Source organism: Ambystoma mexicanum, chromosome 13 (assembly GCF_040938575.1).
Source record: "Ambystoma mexicanum isolate Mex_15411 chromosome 13, UKY_AmexF1_1, whole genome shotgun sequence".
NCBI lineage: Eukaryota > Metazoa > Chordata > Amphibia > Caudata > Ambystomatidae > Ambystoma > Ambystoma mexicanum.
The window spans coordinates 528,726,912-528,743,830 of NC_090938.1; the positions used below are offsets into that span (position 1 = coordinate 528,726,912).

At 45.8% G+C, this 16,919-nt stretch overlaps 1 protein-coding gene across 1 annotated transcript in view; it reads right to left on the bottom strand.

Annotated features, from left to right (window-relative positions):
• Positions 1 to 12,925: 12,925 nt before the first annotated feature.
• NMT1 (N-myristoyltransferase 1) overlaps positions 12,926 to 16,919 on the bottom strand; it is a 221,012-nt gene continuing 217,018 nt past the window's right edge. The window contains exon 12 of the mRNA XM_069634238.1: positions 12,926 to 13,315. Within this exon, the coding sequence (XP_069490339.1) occupies positions 13,295 to 13,315 (21 nt within the window). The 3' untranslated portion in view covers positions 12,926 to 13,294. The remainder of the gene's footprint in view (positions 13,316 to 16,919) is intronic.

A 16,919-nucleotide genomic window follows, 5' to 3' on the forward strand; every position in this document is an offset into this window, starting at 1 on the left:
TTTCTTGAAGGCCTTTCACTGTCTTATCTAGATTAGACCTACTGGTTTGAACAGGGGTCTTTGGAATAACAGACGACCGAGACTTGTCCATCTGTTTATGTGGGGTAGAAAGTTTGAGGTGTGGAAGTAGGCTGAGACTGCTTCCTCTGTTTTCCCCCTTCCCAGTGTGTGGAAGAGTGTTTACCCTGTTTTTTTGCCCCTCCGGAGTCTAGACGCCTGGCGCCGAGGTTCAGGGGGTAGTGTCCCCATCTCTGCATCGTGGAGGTTGGGACTCGGGAGCCGCCGTTGCGCAGCCTGTTGACGCCGACTCCTGGAGTGCGGACTGGGGATAGAGGTCGGTTTCGTCTTCTGACGATCGAACCTCCGTTACCTTGGGAAGCGAGGCACTTCTAGCAACAGTGGATGGTTGCCTGGAGTCATGCGGCGATCTAGATCGGGAACGCCCAGAGGACACCGATTTGGACCGTTCTGCATGTGGCTCTTTCCGAGTACTCGGCGTGCGCGTCGAGTCTCGGTTGGACTTAATGTGTTTTGTGGAAGTGCTGTGGGTAGCACTTGTGTCGCCAGGGGTCGAACTTCCGAGGTCGGGGACTTGCGCTTGGCTGTCAATTGACGCCACGTTGCCCTCGCCGTCCGAAAGCACGGCGTCGCCGCCATCGCTGAAGGCACCCTCCGCTGCCATGGCCTCTTGACTTCTGGCGTGGTGGGCCTAACGCTTGATCGAACGGTCCTTGAGTGTTTTCAGTTTGAACCTACTACATGCTCTGCAGTTAGCCTTGGGGTGGTCCCTCGGTAGCCAGAGATTGGACGTGGCGTGCCTGTCAACCCAAGGGTACTTGCGGTTGCACTTGGGGCAAAATTGGAAAGGGGTACCCTCCATACGCACCTTGTGGCAGCGGGCTAATAAGTGTAGGAATATATAAGAATGTACCTATGTACCAAAAGAGTGTAGAGTATGTCCACCCCCACTCTCCCTACTTGCAGGGCCGAGGCCAGAGGCCTTCCTAGGCCCAAATCCGTCGTGCAGCTCTCGACGGTCGATTCTTTCTCCATGCCGGCGTGGAGTGTGGATGTTCGGTGACTCGACGTTGGGGTGGAGAAATGGGGAAATAATATTTTAGCAAAAGTATGGCTAAGGCCGGGGAACTCTGCGGAATGCTTCCGACCAGTATGGGGGGAAAAAAAAAAACAATCTGGGGGTCCTAGACGCGCGAGGGATCATGGGTACAATGGACGTCACACTAGGGATAGTATTACTGGCACGCCCTGTGTCGATGCCCATTTTCGAGTTTCGAAAAACAAACTAATACTCCGCAGCTTCCACTAGATGTCGGCCTATGCACAGCATGTGATCTAAGCAGATTCAACAAGCCTCAGAAATATATATACATACATACATGTGTTCATCACGCGTAAGAGCAGATTCTTCAGAAACCTATAAGATTAGCTCTGAAACTGTAAATACGCAACTCTATCTAAAATCTTTAAGAGAAAGGGAGCATTTGTGAAAGGCCTTCAGTTACTCATGGATGCTGGTTCATGTGCGTCCTTTTTCAGTATTGGTGAAATCCAGACATTCTTCAGTACGGTAGGCACAACTGAAGTGGTAAAAGAAGAGTTTACAATCTTGGTAATGAGAGGCGCCAGACACTCAATGGTCTCAATAATACCAGGTGGAAGAATCACCAGGACAGGATGAAGGTTAGAGATTTTTGATCATTTCGATCAGATCAGCCTCAGCTATTTCCCCAAAGTTAAACTCGGGTGGCGTAATGGAGCCTACATGTAGGTTATTCTGAAATTTGGGATTAGTTATTACAAAAGATTCCAGTTTCGAGTGATGGGATTCAATTTGTTTGATGGATGTTAAGCTTCATAGTGAAGCCACGTTGGCTCTCTGTACACCAAGTGTCACTTTTTACAATTGCTGAATAGGAGCCAGTGTTTCCTTCAAATTCCTTGAGAACGAGTTCTTTGAGGGGATTTGGCAGATTGAATCATTTTCATAATGATCACGTTTAGCAGCCATAATAAAATTCTTATAGGTAGTAGCTGCAGTACGATATGTGAAGATTATCCAGAGATGGAAATTTCCACCATGATATTTCACTTTGCCTTCCGAGTTTCCTAAGTGCTAATATATTGTCTGAAAACCAGGATTTATCCAAGTTTTCTGGTTTCAAATGTTTAACTGCTGGAGCCAAGGTGTTAATGTGAGTAGGAATCTCTTGATATTGATCTATAAGTATCAGTCAAATTACAATGGATGAGATTATTCAACACAAGTATTCCACGCAATGTTCTTTATTCTAGGATGTGTGTCAACTTTAGCCAGTTTCGTAGGCAGAAGGGAGAAAGTGATCAGATCATGATCGTCCATGGACATGCAGAGATATTCAAAAGAATCTATAGAAAGAAAATGGATGTTGAAACCAACAAAGCTCTCCCTTGGTGATTGCTTAATTTGTTATATTGTTGTCTGCATGAGTAATTCTCAAATTCTTGTGTGGCTGCTACACAAATAAGAGCACAAAAAGGGGGGGGGGGTGAGTTGATTAAATCTTTTTTTTTCTCATATGCGCCAACTAAAGTTTCTGGTTGTGGTTGGTGAGTCAGCTGAAATTGTAATTTCCACGCTTTGAGACTAGTTCCTTGTTTATGATAGAAAAAACTTCATTCCATATCAATAGGGTTTTTCAAAAAATTATTAATGCTGTTGCAGATAATCAAAAAATAAGCAAGTATTTTTGAGTCCAAGTCTTATCACACTTTTGTGGCTTTCAAATGAAGTTTTTTCTATCTAACAAGGAACTAGTGCAAGAGCAAAAGCTGCAATAACATTGGCAATTCTACTGCAGGGTAGGTTGGTAGGGGCGCGGAGGAATACGTGGGAGGAAGAACCTTAGCAGGGGCAAGTAACTTGTTCTTCGAATGGATTGTGTCCAACGTATTCCTTATCTTTGATAGACTCCCAAAGCAGTGTTTGTTTTGGAGGAGGGAGTACAAATGTTGCCGTCAATGGTTTCGATGAACAGAATGGAGGACCTCTTTCCCAAAGCTTCCATCCTGACTTAAGGTAGAATCAAGGCAGTAATGCTTGGTAAAAGTGTGTCTTGTAGACCAAGTAGCTGCCTCACAAATGTTTTTAATAGGAACAGAGCAGAAGTAGCCATGCCCCTAGTGGAATTGACTCAAGCCTTTGGGGGGGGGGGGGGGGGGGGTTCCTTGCCAGCTAGCCTGTAGCATTCAAAAATAGCTAGAATAATCCACCGGGACAAGGTCTGCTTTGTTACAGACGTTCAAAGTCTATGACCTGTGTAACCTACAATTAGTTGCTCATCCAGACGAAGTTTTGACAACCTTGAAGTGTAGAAGCTCGGAGCCCTTCGTGGGTCGAGCTTCTGCAACCTCTCCTCCTCCTTGCCAGGATGAGGTGGAGGGTGTAAAGTGGGTAGCGCAATATTTTGTCCTAAATGAAAGTGTGAAATGACCTTAAGAATGAAGGCTTGACCCTCAGGACGACCTTTAATGGTCCCAACCTGCAGCACCAGATTGGCCAAGTACATCAGAAAGGATCACACCTCCAGCGTTTTACAAAGCAAAGAGTCCACATTTTTGTGCGTGCACCAGCCGCAGAATTTGTTCCAATAGCAGAAGTACAAAGGCTTGGTTACTGGCCTTCTGGCCAAAAGCAAAATCTCCATTACATCATCTGGGAGGTCCCAATCCTTGTACCTCAGCCTTTGTGAAAGACGTATTGGAGGGAAGATGGACATGTCCAGAAGGTCCGGGTACCACGTCCTCCTGGCCCAATCTGGGGCAATTAGGATCATGGATTTCCCAAACTTTCTCAACCTCCCGATCACGTGAGGAATGACGGGACTGGAGGAAACACATACATGAGTGGAAACTCCCAGTACACCACAAGCACGTCTCCTATTGCTCCTCTTGGAGGAATTTCTGTGGAGCAGTATAGTTCACACTTACGGTTGACACTGGTCACAAACAGATCCACTTGAGGGGTTCCTCAAAGGGTGAAGATCTCTTGAAGGACTTCCTGAGCTAGTTCCCACTCAGAGACTCTGCCTGCTCAGAGCATCCACCGCAGTGTTCTCATCTCTGTCTAGGTTAAGTGCTGATAGAAAGACTCCTTCAATTGCCCAGAACCAGAGCTGCATCGCCTCTCTGCACAGTGGTAGTGACCCTACACCTCCTCTCTTAAGGTAGTACATGGCCACTGTTTTGTCCGTTAATATCAGGACATTCTTTCCTCATACAATGGACAGAAAAGCCTTCAGCGCTAGTCTGATTGCTCTCAGCTCCAAACGATTGATGTGTTGTTCGGACTCCGATGGAGACCAACGACCGCTGATGGTCAGATCACTGGCGTGGGCTCTCCACCCTACTACTGTTATCTCCGGCCATGGTTGCCAAAAAGGTTCTCCCATCAAAATATTGTCCTTGCAGGCCCACCACAGAAGATACTTTGCGACCTGCCTTGGAACTTGAAGTAGGTCTGACATGCTGCCAGACAACTCAGACCATTGTGTCCTTAGAGCCCACTGAAGGCATCTCATTCTCAAGCGATCCTCTGGCACAAAAAAGAAAAGAAAAAAAAATGCAGGATGCCATGAGGCCGAGCAACATCAAAAAGTCAAAGGCCGGGAGACACTGGGTACTCTAAAATTCAGTGACCATATGCAGAATGTCTTTAGCCCTCACCTCGGGTGGCAAGCTCTCCCCCCCCCCCCCCCCAAGGATGCATCCAGTACAGCCATGATGAACTGCAGCTTTTGAGATGGTATCATGTGGGACTTCCTTTAACTGAGGGAAAGGCCCAGTCTGTGAAGGGAGTGGCAGGCGACGTTGAGAGGATCCAGGACGCAAAACCCCCCCGCACCCCAACCACCTCTCCTGAGACTCGCTGCATCAGTTTGGCAAATACCCTTCAGGTTGCTTATTTTCATGTGCCAATCCATCTCAAGTACAGGAAGTACCTGAGGTTTTCCATTTGCGGTTCTCATCAGTTTCGAGTTCTGCCATTGGGATGGACCTCCGCCCTGAAGGTATTCCCCAAACTGATCCTGGAGGACCTGAGAAAGTGTGATCATCTTGAACTTGTCATTTCTGAGGAATCTGTTCCAGTATCTCAAGTCCAAGATGGGTCTCAGTCCTCCGTCCTTCTTGGGAGATAAGGAAATATGGAGAATACCATCCTTTGTTCCTCTCCACTACAGGTACTGGCTCTAAAGCACCTTTCTCTAGCAGGGTCATTTCTTGCACAAGGAACGTATCTGCAACCCTCAAAGAACGGCCCCTCAGTGGATGTTTGAGGCCTCTGAATGAAGGAGAGGCAGTAACCTTGGGCTATGGTTTCTAGTGCCAAAGCATCCAAAGTAATGTCTTGCCATCCTTTCATATGCTGCGATACTCTGCCTCCCACTGTGGTGTCGTGACTCAAGACAGAGGTTATGAGGCAGCTGAAGCAGTGGCTGTTGGTAAAAATGCTGCTGCTTGGGCGGGTTTTGCACCTCTCCCTAGTCAACCATGAGGGAATTTTCTTTGTCCTCTTTGACCAGCCATTCCTCTCGCTCTTCCAACTGAGAAGTAGTAGCAAAAGCATCTACCCCTCCAAGACGTTCCACTGGAAGGAAAAGGCTGAGGCTTCACAATAGCGGCACCCAAAGACTAGGCTGCCGCCTTAGAGGTCTGCAGCTTCTCAAGGCTTTGGTAAGCCTTGCTGCCAAAAAGAGGAGACCCGTCAAAAGGCATCTTAATGAGTCTAGACTACACGTCCGGGGAAAATCCAGACTTGCTTAACCACGAAAACCTGAGAATTACAGTGCTTGCCGCCACGGCTCTGCTAACCCTATCGGCAGAATCCAAACCAGACTGAAGAGACTTGCACATGGCCTCCTTGCCATCCATTAAAATGGCCAGGAAGCAGTCTCTTTCCTCCCCTTCGGGAATATGCTCAGCCGCCATAGAAATGCAGTCCCAGAGTTTGTGAACTTTGCCAAGGCACATGCGAGTTGGCCGATTTAAGAGCCATGCTCCCAGCAGAAAAACTTTTCTTGACCAGGCATCTACACTTTTATCATCCCGATCCAGCGGGTCGGTTGGATAAGCTGCCAGTTTAGAGGTAGCAGTTGCTGCCCCCACCACCAGACTTTCTGGGGGTAGGGTGTATCGAAAAGTAGCTGGGGGCCACTACTTGGATGGTATATCCTTGTCAGGTTCTTATTTGCTGCCGCATTTGACTCTTTGAAGACCTTTGTCCAGGATATCTGTAAGGTCATCTTGTTTGAATGGGAGGGCAGGTCTTCTCCATCCCAGAAAATCTACCTTGGTCATCAACTGCCTTGAAGAGGCATCTGCATGCTCATCTGACTCAGGCTTTCCAAATTCCAATTCCGGTGTAGTGTCCACTCAGCTGGCTGTCTGTACATTTTCATGTAAGTCTTTCAATCTAGATTCCTCTGATATGAAATTATCAAGGACTTTTGGTGTGCCACACTGCAAATCAAAGGGAGCATCATTACCAAACAGCTCATTGTCCTCATAAATCGAGGTCCGAGAGTTAAAAAAAAAAATCCTTCCTTGGAAAAGGAGTAAAGGTTTTATGCATCTCAAGTAAAGGCATCGAAGGCTTCGAATGTTTCGAGCCAGATGCCCATGTAGTCGATGTCTGTGAGGAAGATGTTTTCAGCATCACTGGCACTGGAGGTTTCAATGGCATCAATGGAGCCGCTGGTGTCAATGGCACCGTCGACCTCGACTTGTCCTTTATGGTTCGCAGGATCCCTCAATGATTTCTCATTGTGTGGAGGCCTTAACAGCTTTCGATAGGAATCTGGCCTTCGTCACGGGCTCGACGGTGCACAAGCATGAGTCAGCTTCAGAAGGCACAGTAGGAGCATGGCCTGCCTTGAGGGTTTCTGGCTCTTAGGCATTTCTTGCCTGAATGATTCCCATTCAGCTGGAGTTGAATCCTTAGTGGGACAGGATATTGTCCTCTCAGGGGAGGAGTCTTTTGAGGACATCGAAGTAGGATGCCTCTTCTTCGACTTCAACGAAGGGCAGTGGGAGCCACTCTGTGACCTGGACCTTTTTGCCTCCCCCAACCCCCAATAGAGGAGCGTTGCCTCTCACTTCATCAGAAGGCTTTTTCGATGAGGTAGTTGATTTGGATGTCTTAGGGAATCTAGCTATCACCAATTTCCCCGTTATGCTCCTTCAGAGATTTTGCAGTCATCAATTGACACTTTACAGGCCGAGGTCTTGTGCTCACACCGAGACACCACAAGCATACTCGATGTAGATCAGTCAGTGACATCGCAGTCTTACACTTTTTAAACCCGGTCTTCAGGGTAGTCTGTGTTGAAGACAAAGACATTTTCAGATATGTCTCCAAGACTTTCTTGAAGCATGCCATAGTTCTCGAAGCGTAAACGTACGAAGAAAATCCAAATTGTAGCCAACAAGTACTGAGGTGGTGTCCTTAGCACCAGAGGCCACGCCAAGTCACATTTACTGTTAGGATGTAAAGTCTTCCATCCCGCCACAAAGTCCATGGTGGCTTTTGGTACCAAAACCTTCTTCAGCATGGTGACTTGCAGTGTTCTCAGCGAACTAGGTCTTATTCCCACACAGAACTCACAGAAACCCGCCAGATGGAAGCTTTGTGCTGACCACAGCCAATGCATCGCTTAGTAGTCAGTGACATGCAAGAATAAAATGATGCAATGCTGACAAAAATATCAAGTTGAATTGAGAAATACCCCCTACCTCTTCAGGGAGGGACTGCAAAAGAAACGGACGCACCAAATAAGGCAGGTCCCCATTAAAACCCGCATAGGTTGGAAAACAAGAGCTGGGAGTTGCCAATTAGTGAAGGGTAGGGCCAGGGTCAGACGCATGGAGGGATGCACGTGTGCTGTTCCCCAATCAAAGTCTTCAAGTGACTCTTTAGATGTTTTTTCCTCCATCCAGCCTGCAATGCAGACTATGCCAACCAGATGGAAAGGCGAGCGTACAGGGCACTTCCTTCCCTTTGCAATAATGGGTCAAATCTTCTTGGTATCCAATCATGAATGGCCGAGGGGAAATGTTAGGAACCACAATATGTACATTAGCACAGATACTGTGAACCGTGGAGAGGAGGATCTCATTTTACAAAAATCTCTAAGATCATCCACTTCCAAAAGGGTACACATACCAGCAATATAGGAGTCTATGCTACATGCATTTTGTTTACTCTATGCAAGCAAGGCAGTCTCCATTGGGTAAAACCCCTCAAGCACAAAGATCTTATGGTGGAGCAATGAGTCACAACGTTTTTGATCTTCATAAATGGCATTCAATCAAAATTGAGACCAATCATTCACTGCATTGCAGAAGATGGTTATTCCTCAAGACAGTGCAGAAAGTCTGACAGCAGCAAGACTAACAACCAAGAAGGCACTTGCTCGCTCACCTTTTACATAGTGCTGCGAGGCTGCCTTTGCACTACAATTAAGGAGACTGCTCAGTTTAAGAATTGCAACCCTTCTGTAGAGGCACCATGAGCCTAAGAAACATGGGATGTACACACTTAGGAAATAACGTCATGAAAAATACTTGCTCATTAAAGATCAACTGCATTTCACATTGCTAGAGCACAATTTTAACTAAATGCATAGATTACCATTGTTAAACACTAATCAGTGTCTAATATTACCAACATGCCAGCTGGCATCTAACCGTTTCTTCACGTTCTTAAATCAAACTTCAGCACAATCGTGTCAAACAAAGATACACAATTTCTTATCTTGGAAATTCTTCTCATAACACCTATATGTCAGAGGCACGTAGAGGTACAGCTTTGCAAATTTGTGGTTATAAAAATCTCCTTGTAAAGATCAACTTAAAAAGGAAGAAAATGTTCTCAAACTGGTTCTTTCCTCACAGCAAAAACCTGAAAAACAAGCCCACTCATGTTTAAGAATGGGCATCTGACAAGGCTACAGATGCTGCCTTTTCTTTGCCCCGTTCGGGCCCTCGAAGCAACCCAGAACCACAATTATGAAAGAGTAAGAAGCTTTTCGTAGGAGTGCAATTGATCTGTTTCGTGTGTGATTTCTGTCCTAAGTGCAAAATACTATAAAATGTACTTTGCCTTTTCCATTTAAGTGGTGAAGTTCCTTCAGTTCGGAAGGAATTTTCTGATTTATAGACCCTCTTGGCTACTTCATGGCTCTCTGGTTCAGCTCCTCTGGTCCTTTTGTGTTTTCCTGCAACAAAGTTCGACATAAACGTCTTGATTTTCACACTTCTAAATGATGTGAAATACCGTTTGAAGAACAATTCGGGATCGAGGTAGAAACTCTCACATTTTTTATCCATCGAACTCTGAATCGGATCCGGGGCCTACAATTGAGGAACCTGATCAACTAAGTCGCAAGCTTCTGCACATACTTGGGAAGGGTACGTGAATAGACCTTCAATTTCTAAGATAAATGTGGAATTTGAGTACTCGCACATGAGTGGCTAAATCGCATCCGCGCGAGAACATTTTTAGCCATTCGTGGTGTAGCAATGAGCAGCCTACTGCAGGCACAACAGCAAAGGGACCGCAAAACCTGGACAGGTATGAAAGCTAGTAACATCTTGAGTAACAGAGAACCTAATAATCCAAGTAATTGTTGCAATAGTAGATTTAAACATCCAGCATTATATTATTAAGTAATTGATTTCATTTTATAAACATAAATCCAACACTCATTTTGCACTTTCCATTAAAGCTGATACACAATGCACAAAAAAATGGTTAATGCAGTGCATACCCTACCAATTAAAAAGGCTCAAGTACATTCCCTAACATATTAGCCAAGTAAATAGCAGCTTTAAAACATCAGTCGTGGCCACTGTCTTAAGGGACTTAAATATTAGGGTTGGACAGTAGGCCTATGAAATGCACTAGTCATTCATAGACAATGCTATTAAACCTGGGTCATTTGCAAGCCTCTCACACTCAATATTGGAATGGTCTGTTCATTTGCACCTGAAGTACTGTCTCAGAGTTACTCACAAGTTATTAAGTTTGTATCACACATCACAAACTCAACTAGCTCTTGACAAGGCCATGAGGCACCTAAAGGAGTAGAGATCGAAGGAAAAACAATTGCATGCAAAATGTGAGATAAAGAAGGCAGTAGAATTATTAGCAGAAGGTGAGCAAGCAGGATAAGACAGCCCTTTAAATACATAAGGAAGTGGATGGCTCACAGATGGGTAGCAAGCATTTCCAAAAGAGGATCACACATCGAGGCACATGCTTTTCCTTTACTGCAACAATAGGATTAATGCACTGAGGAGGTAGGCACCAGACGAAGAGGGGGGGGGGTAGCATGCAATGGTTGGCAACAGTGTTATTTTGTTGCATGTACATGTACCCCTTGCCTGTAAGAGCATCCCATCGTAAACGTGAATCTGGCCACTAGTATAAACGGATTAAAACCATGGTGCTTGTTCAGATTTAAGATCAAGCAGCAGACTGAATTTTGATCCTTTGGGAGAAGAATTTGGCAAACCAGAGGCCTTCTTAAAATGCAAGTAGTTATCCAGTATTGAATTAACGAGGGCTCCAACTAGCATGCTGTAATTTGAGGATCATGCAGTGATTTGCTAGGGAAGGAAATTTTGACCACAGCCCTGATCTGGAAATTCAGGTTCATATCTGCTTCTCACAAGAAACCAAGTTTCCTTACATTGGGTTACTTCGGGATGGTCAAAGAAGGTGGGAAGCAGGCAGTGGGTGTCAATTTATTTGTGAAATTGAAATGCACCATTACCAGAATGTCATTTATGGCTCCATTGTGCTTCAAGAAACTGCCATTCATTCAGGATTAGATGTCCAGCAAGTCCTTTGAAGGTGACATACAATTGGCCCTTTTCACCCAAGACGTGAGGTCTATATGTGCATTACCCACATACAAACACACAAATGGAGGAGGAGTGACCAGAGAACGTTCACTAAAAGTTTAATGGGGATACTGAAAAGCAAACTTTGCCTGGGGAAGGATGGGGCAGAGTTTGGGGGAGTCAAGGTGGCTACGTTGGGCCTCTCCTAAAGGTACATGGCTGGGGAGGAGATGTACTTGCCCAGTCACACACCGTGCTCTCTCATAAGAGAGATCAGACTCTGCAGCAGATCATGGTGGCAAACGGTGTCAAAGGAGAGGTAGAACAGAGTCAGGATATAGAAGCTGCCCGGCCAGTTCCAGTGCCTCAGACCAGAGCTGATGCCTTGCTTATTCTCTATGTTATAGGGATGTATCGAACAATGTTTCATCAGCACGTTTATCATGGCCAAGTTATAGAAAGGTTTCAGTTGCGTCAAGTCATTTAAGAAATCCCAAAAAAAAAAAAAAAATAAATAAAAACTAAAAAAAAAAAAAGTCGTTGCAGACTGTTACAAATCCAAATTTCATAGTTCTGAACAAATTACAATATTTAAATGTCAAATTAAAAACTGCCATTTCGACTTTGGATTATTGGGTGCAAAATGCAGTGCGGCCCAACTAACTTTCAGGCCTTCAATTTCCCTGGTAAAGCACATGAAGGCAAAGTGACGGTATAAACTTTAAGATGTCACTCGATTTTCCAGGTGGGCACCCAAGAAGAAAGTTGCCTGGTGAGGGCCTTTTACTTTGAAAGAGAAATGCACTGGGTTTTCTCAGAGCTTGGATGTCTGGTTAAATTCTGCACGTGAGCCTCCTAGAAAGTCCCCAAACGTTGTTAGGCACAGTGCCTCAGATGATGACCCCATTACTTAATATTAAAGCAATTTGTTTTCCAGGGTATTTTGGTTTAGTCATTACTTTAAAGCCTTTTACAAACTGTGTGGCCACTGGAAGTCAGAAAAACGCCCCAGACCCAATATGAAAACCTACAAAAGTAACTCAGATGTTACTGGCACAACAGGAAACTCTTTGCAGAGTTACTTAAGGATGTGAGCTACTTTGATGCAGATTCCTGCTTTTTCATTTCATAGCTTCCAGTGTGGGGTCCCCATCAGGCATTTGCCTCACGTGTGGCAACCGCATCATTTGACAGAGGCATTCAAGTAAAGGCTAAAACCCCTAAGCAGAGGCCATGAGCACCAGAGTCCTTGAGCACAAGCAACTAAGAGCCAACCAAGGATTAGATGGGTGCAAGTGAGGAGGTACTTGCCTGGCACTGTGTCGAACCTGGATAAGACCCACAAACCTTCACCTAGGCCAGCAGCCCAGGAAGCAACCCTATGCTCCCAATCACCAACAACCAAAAACTTTACATAGCAGGTTTCAAATATTTCCTGGAGAGAAGTAATGTCTCAATTGGACAACCGGTCCCACGACAGGGAAACATATTGCTCACGTGACAAGCTACTTGAGTTTTATCGTATATTTATTAATTTCAGGGGACTGACATATGCAGAAACGATCTGAATAGGTCTGCCCAAGCGAGCAAGTGAACCAGCAGCATGTGAACAACTGGCAACACCGAGCCATAGCCCTTTTTATTGGCAGCAGTTGGTAGCATTTCCCCTTCTTCCACAATACCTGTATTCGGCCATTCTTTAAATGGAGTTGGTTTTCAAGACTTTAGCCTATCAGAATGTTTGTAAACAGCACAATCCCACACCCTACTTGTAAACCCAAGCAAATCATGTCATTCATCCAACACTATTAAATACGAGGCATCATCCACTAAACTTCCGATTAACGCACATCCAGGAATCCAAAATGTGCAAAGTCCTCTAGCCCAATTTAGAACCCAAACTTACGGCATTCCAAGGGGTGGTTTCCAGGTAATTCGGAAGTTGCAGAGAGAGGAGGGGAGAAGTGCAATGAAGATAGGGCACTGATATGACCAGAAAGCAGCTACGACACGCTAAAGGGGGTTGGAATCTCAAAGATTTAAAATATATATATAATATATACTTTATTACTATTCACCCGTTGACTCCATTATACGCCAATCGTGCATGAGCGTTCAGCAGTTGTACATTCCTTGGATCACGCCAGCAGGACAAGAAACCTCTTGGTGGGGTGGAAGGGTGAGGGCTGATGGGAGAACGAAAATACAGAAAGAAGTCGGTGCCAAAGTAAGGAGCAGTCCACACCCAGTGATAACAATCCTTACATCACTGTCCCTGGCTCCGATTTGGTACAGTTCAGTCCTCTGCAAGCAATTCCAAAAAGATCAGAGGTCAGTTGCTGGCACAACTTCTCAGTGGCTTCATCCAGCGGTAGCAAGAGAAGGGAAGGGGTTACTGCAGCACCAGTCCCACCTGTGGAAAGCATAAGGATACACGTTAGTGGAGTAAAGTAGCTCAAAGGATGTCTTCCAGTGAGGAGATGCTAGACTAAGAGGGGAGAAACGAAATATGCTAATTAACGTGGGAAACACTTCAAACATCACAAAAGATAGCTCTTCATGGCGCCTTCCCTTCCGCCACACCACAAAACCAGAAGGTGCACTTAATAAAAATGCACCAATTCACAATTGCCACAACAGACACCTACCAGAGCATCTCTGTAGACTCCAACAATGCTAGAGGTAGCATGAACAACCTAAACTAGTATTTGCACCCGAGGAAGGGTGCTCAGCCAATCAAGTGGCTGGAAACACGAGAGAACTGCCAGTGTCCCACCACAATCCAATGGGGCTGCCATTTGTTTGTAATGTGCTTCAGCCCCTCCGCTAGCCCATGTCATCCCCCAAACCCTGTCCCCTGCCATCCCTCAGGCGTATAAAACAAGCCTCCCGGCTATGCCGCTCTTTCCCGTCAGCAGCCATGGAAATAACAATAACTTTTTAAAAAGGGACTTAGTCCCTTATCCATTTCCTAGGACTACATCCATCTGTCTTTTTACCCCTATTCACAACCCGGATAGAGCCACAGGAGCAAAAAGCCATTGCCCCCCTTGTTAGGTACATACCAGGGCAGTTAATGGTCCAGAGCCCGGCCTAGACTTGCGCTGGCTGGCCATTACCGGCCTTGGTATGCCCCCACACTCCCCAAACACAAGCGTGATAGCTATAGCCATGCATTCTAGGTCCCTGCAGCAGTCCATTAGTTCATGCTAACCGGCGAAACACCAACATGCAAAGCGAACTATATGATTCTGGTAACAAGATCTGCTGTGATGAAACCAATTGTTCTACTGGGATGAACTGCAATAACGACAGACTACCCTATTCTAGACCTCTATGGATGACAATTCATATGTTACTTTGGTTTGCATTGGTGCACAAATCGGTCTTCATTAGTTGGCCTAATAAGTTACAAATAAATCAGTATTACGTGATGCATATGGTTTGTTGAAACAATTTGTATTCCCAAATGTTAGGCAGGCCAAACGAAATGGTTTCTGAACTTTCCCTAAATTGGCCTTTTAAAAACGCAGCATTTTGCCAACACTTCTTTTGACATGTCCGTCTCTTCAGGGCAGGATTTCTAAGTTATTAAACAACCCCAACAGGGGGAGAATACCTTCTCCTGGCATCCATGCAGTATTCGTTCAGGACCACGCTCAATGTACTGTGCACGGAACCATCGTTACTGATGGATTAAGAGTTCAGCAAAGATCATCAGTGTGGTCTTTCCCCCGTCTTCTCTCTAAAGTGCACCCCTGTGTAAAGCTTATTGCCTGTTCTATCACTGTAACGCTCACCTGATTCTCGCAGAGGCGCCGGTCTTGACTGGGCGACTACCGTATCTTCAAAGGTGATGTGCAGCACCCGGTTGGCTCTTTGGGCTGGACCTCTGTGCCCTGTATGCCTGACGTGCAGAGTAAGATGTCTGCAGATAGAAAATACGGGGTTAATGAACTGGGGTTATTGGGGTGTCCCCATCTCTTTCCCCTTCTCCTCTCCTGTAGACCCCCACAGGTTAACGCTCTCACCTTAGGTAAGTGAATGCCGAGCTCTCCATCTGCCTCGGGGCAGGGTGCTGTAACCAGTTTCTTCACTGGATAGGTAGCGCAGGCCTCTTGACTTCAGAGGACTGCTGTCCGTCGTTTACTGCACGAACGGTAAGTTTCGAGTAACTCAAATGTCTTTAAAGTCTTTAATAATGATGTCTCTTGTTTTGCAGGGTTCCGGCGATGGCGGATGACGGGCTGAAGTGAGTTGAAGATGGAGCCCGTGTGATGGATAGAAGCGCCTGGAAGCACGTAAGTAAGCGCTTGTTGCCAGCTTCACGATGCGCTCTGTCTTTTTATTTTGCAGGTACAAGCTCGGAGCGGCTGCAGGGTGCCGGGATACCCACTGGGTTAGATGTGGAAAGGAGTAATGGCACGTGAGTATTAAAGTTCCCCAATGTCTTTAAACGCACCTTGTTTTGTCTTTCAGATGCGGGATGCAGCGCCGACGGCCTCCGAAGAGTTGGTAAGCTTTTGTCTTTCAGATGCCGGAATGCAGTGTGAAGACCTCCGGAGCGCACGAAGATTAGGTAAGCCTTTGCCTTTCAGATGCCGGAATGCTAACCTGTTCTTTCTTGTCTTTATAGGTGTTGCTGAAGACTGGATTCAGGATGGTAAGCCTTTTTCCTTAGGCCCAGGACCGGATGCAGAAGACACGATGAGCGTTCTGCTGCAGAGGGTGCAGAATAACGCAAAGCAAGATTCATCCACCGGGTGTGGTTTAAATAGCCTCCTGTAGTGCTTAGATGTCTCCTTCCACAGCCACGCCTAAGTAAGAAAAGAGTTCCTGGTAAGAAAAGAGTTCCTGCCTTCCAGAAGAGTTCCAGTGTTCTGAATCTAGGGAGTGGCTCCAGCCCCACCCAACAGGAAAAGTAGTTCCAAACAGAAGAGGATCAGAGGCTCAACTGGCAGGCAAGTAAGCAGCATGGTCTGCTGCAGGTAAGTCCACCCAAGCATTATGAGCCCGGCGCTTCCAGCGCTGGGACTGGGCATATTTATGAGCCTGGTGCCACTGGCGCCAGGACTGGGTCCAAAAGGTCCCAATTGGGACTGGTTGGCACTCGGAACCTGGGTTATGGATCTGCTTCCAAGGGAGTTGGGAAAACCCTGACCTTTTGGAAGCAGAGATCATGACAATCACGCTGTGCACCGTTCCTTACAATATCTGTAAAACAGTGCCCTATTCTCCTTTGTTGAACTTGTATTCCTCAGTGTAGTCTTTGCTAGTATTCTGTTAAGCTGCATTTCCAAAGTCAACCCTGGAGATGGATTTTGGGAAGCCACCCTATTCAGTTCAACAGCTAGACTGCGATTTTGGACAAACCCAATCAAGAAAGTAGCAGAGTGGCAATGCTTAGTCACAAGAGGGCTGCGAGTGGTCTAGGGCTACATTGAGTCCTCACAGAATAATAATTCGTTAGACATGCAAGCACCAAAATAAACAATGATTCCTTAAGCCTTTAAGATTTCAGGCAAATAAAAACGTCAGGTAATGTCACACCAACACTATAAAACAGAAGTATACATCCACCTAAAGGAGATATATGAAAGCATATACTTCACTAACCAGTGAAGCACAGGTGCATACATGTGTGTAAATATAGCAAAAACATCTGAGTAATAGAATAGCTTTCCTGGCGCTTCTAAAGGCCAGCACCCAAGATGTTTAGGGGGTCTTGAGTCCAGAAAAGTCACCAATTCCAAAATATACACTTCACAAGAAGCTGGTGATGCCAGTGGCCATGATCAAGAGTCAAAAAGTTACATAAGGTTCAAGTAAGTAGTTCCACTCAAGCCCAGAAACTAGGAAGGGAATCACTAAACAGGCTTACATCGACCAACGTCAGGAAAGAGTGATTCAGGGAGAGAATTGTACATCCAAGTAACCCCTAGGGAGGCTCAGGGTATCGCAGGTGCATAGGTGCATAGGTCACTTTGATGCAGGATTTAGTTTTGGTCCGTAACGGG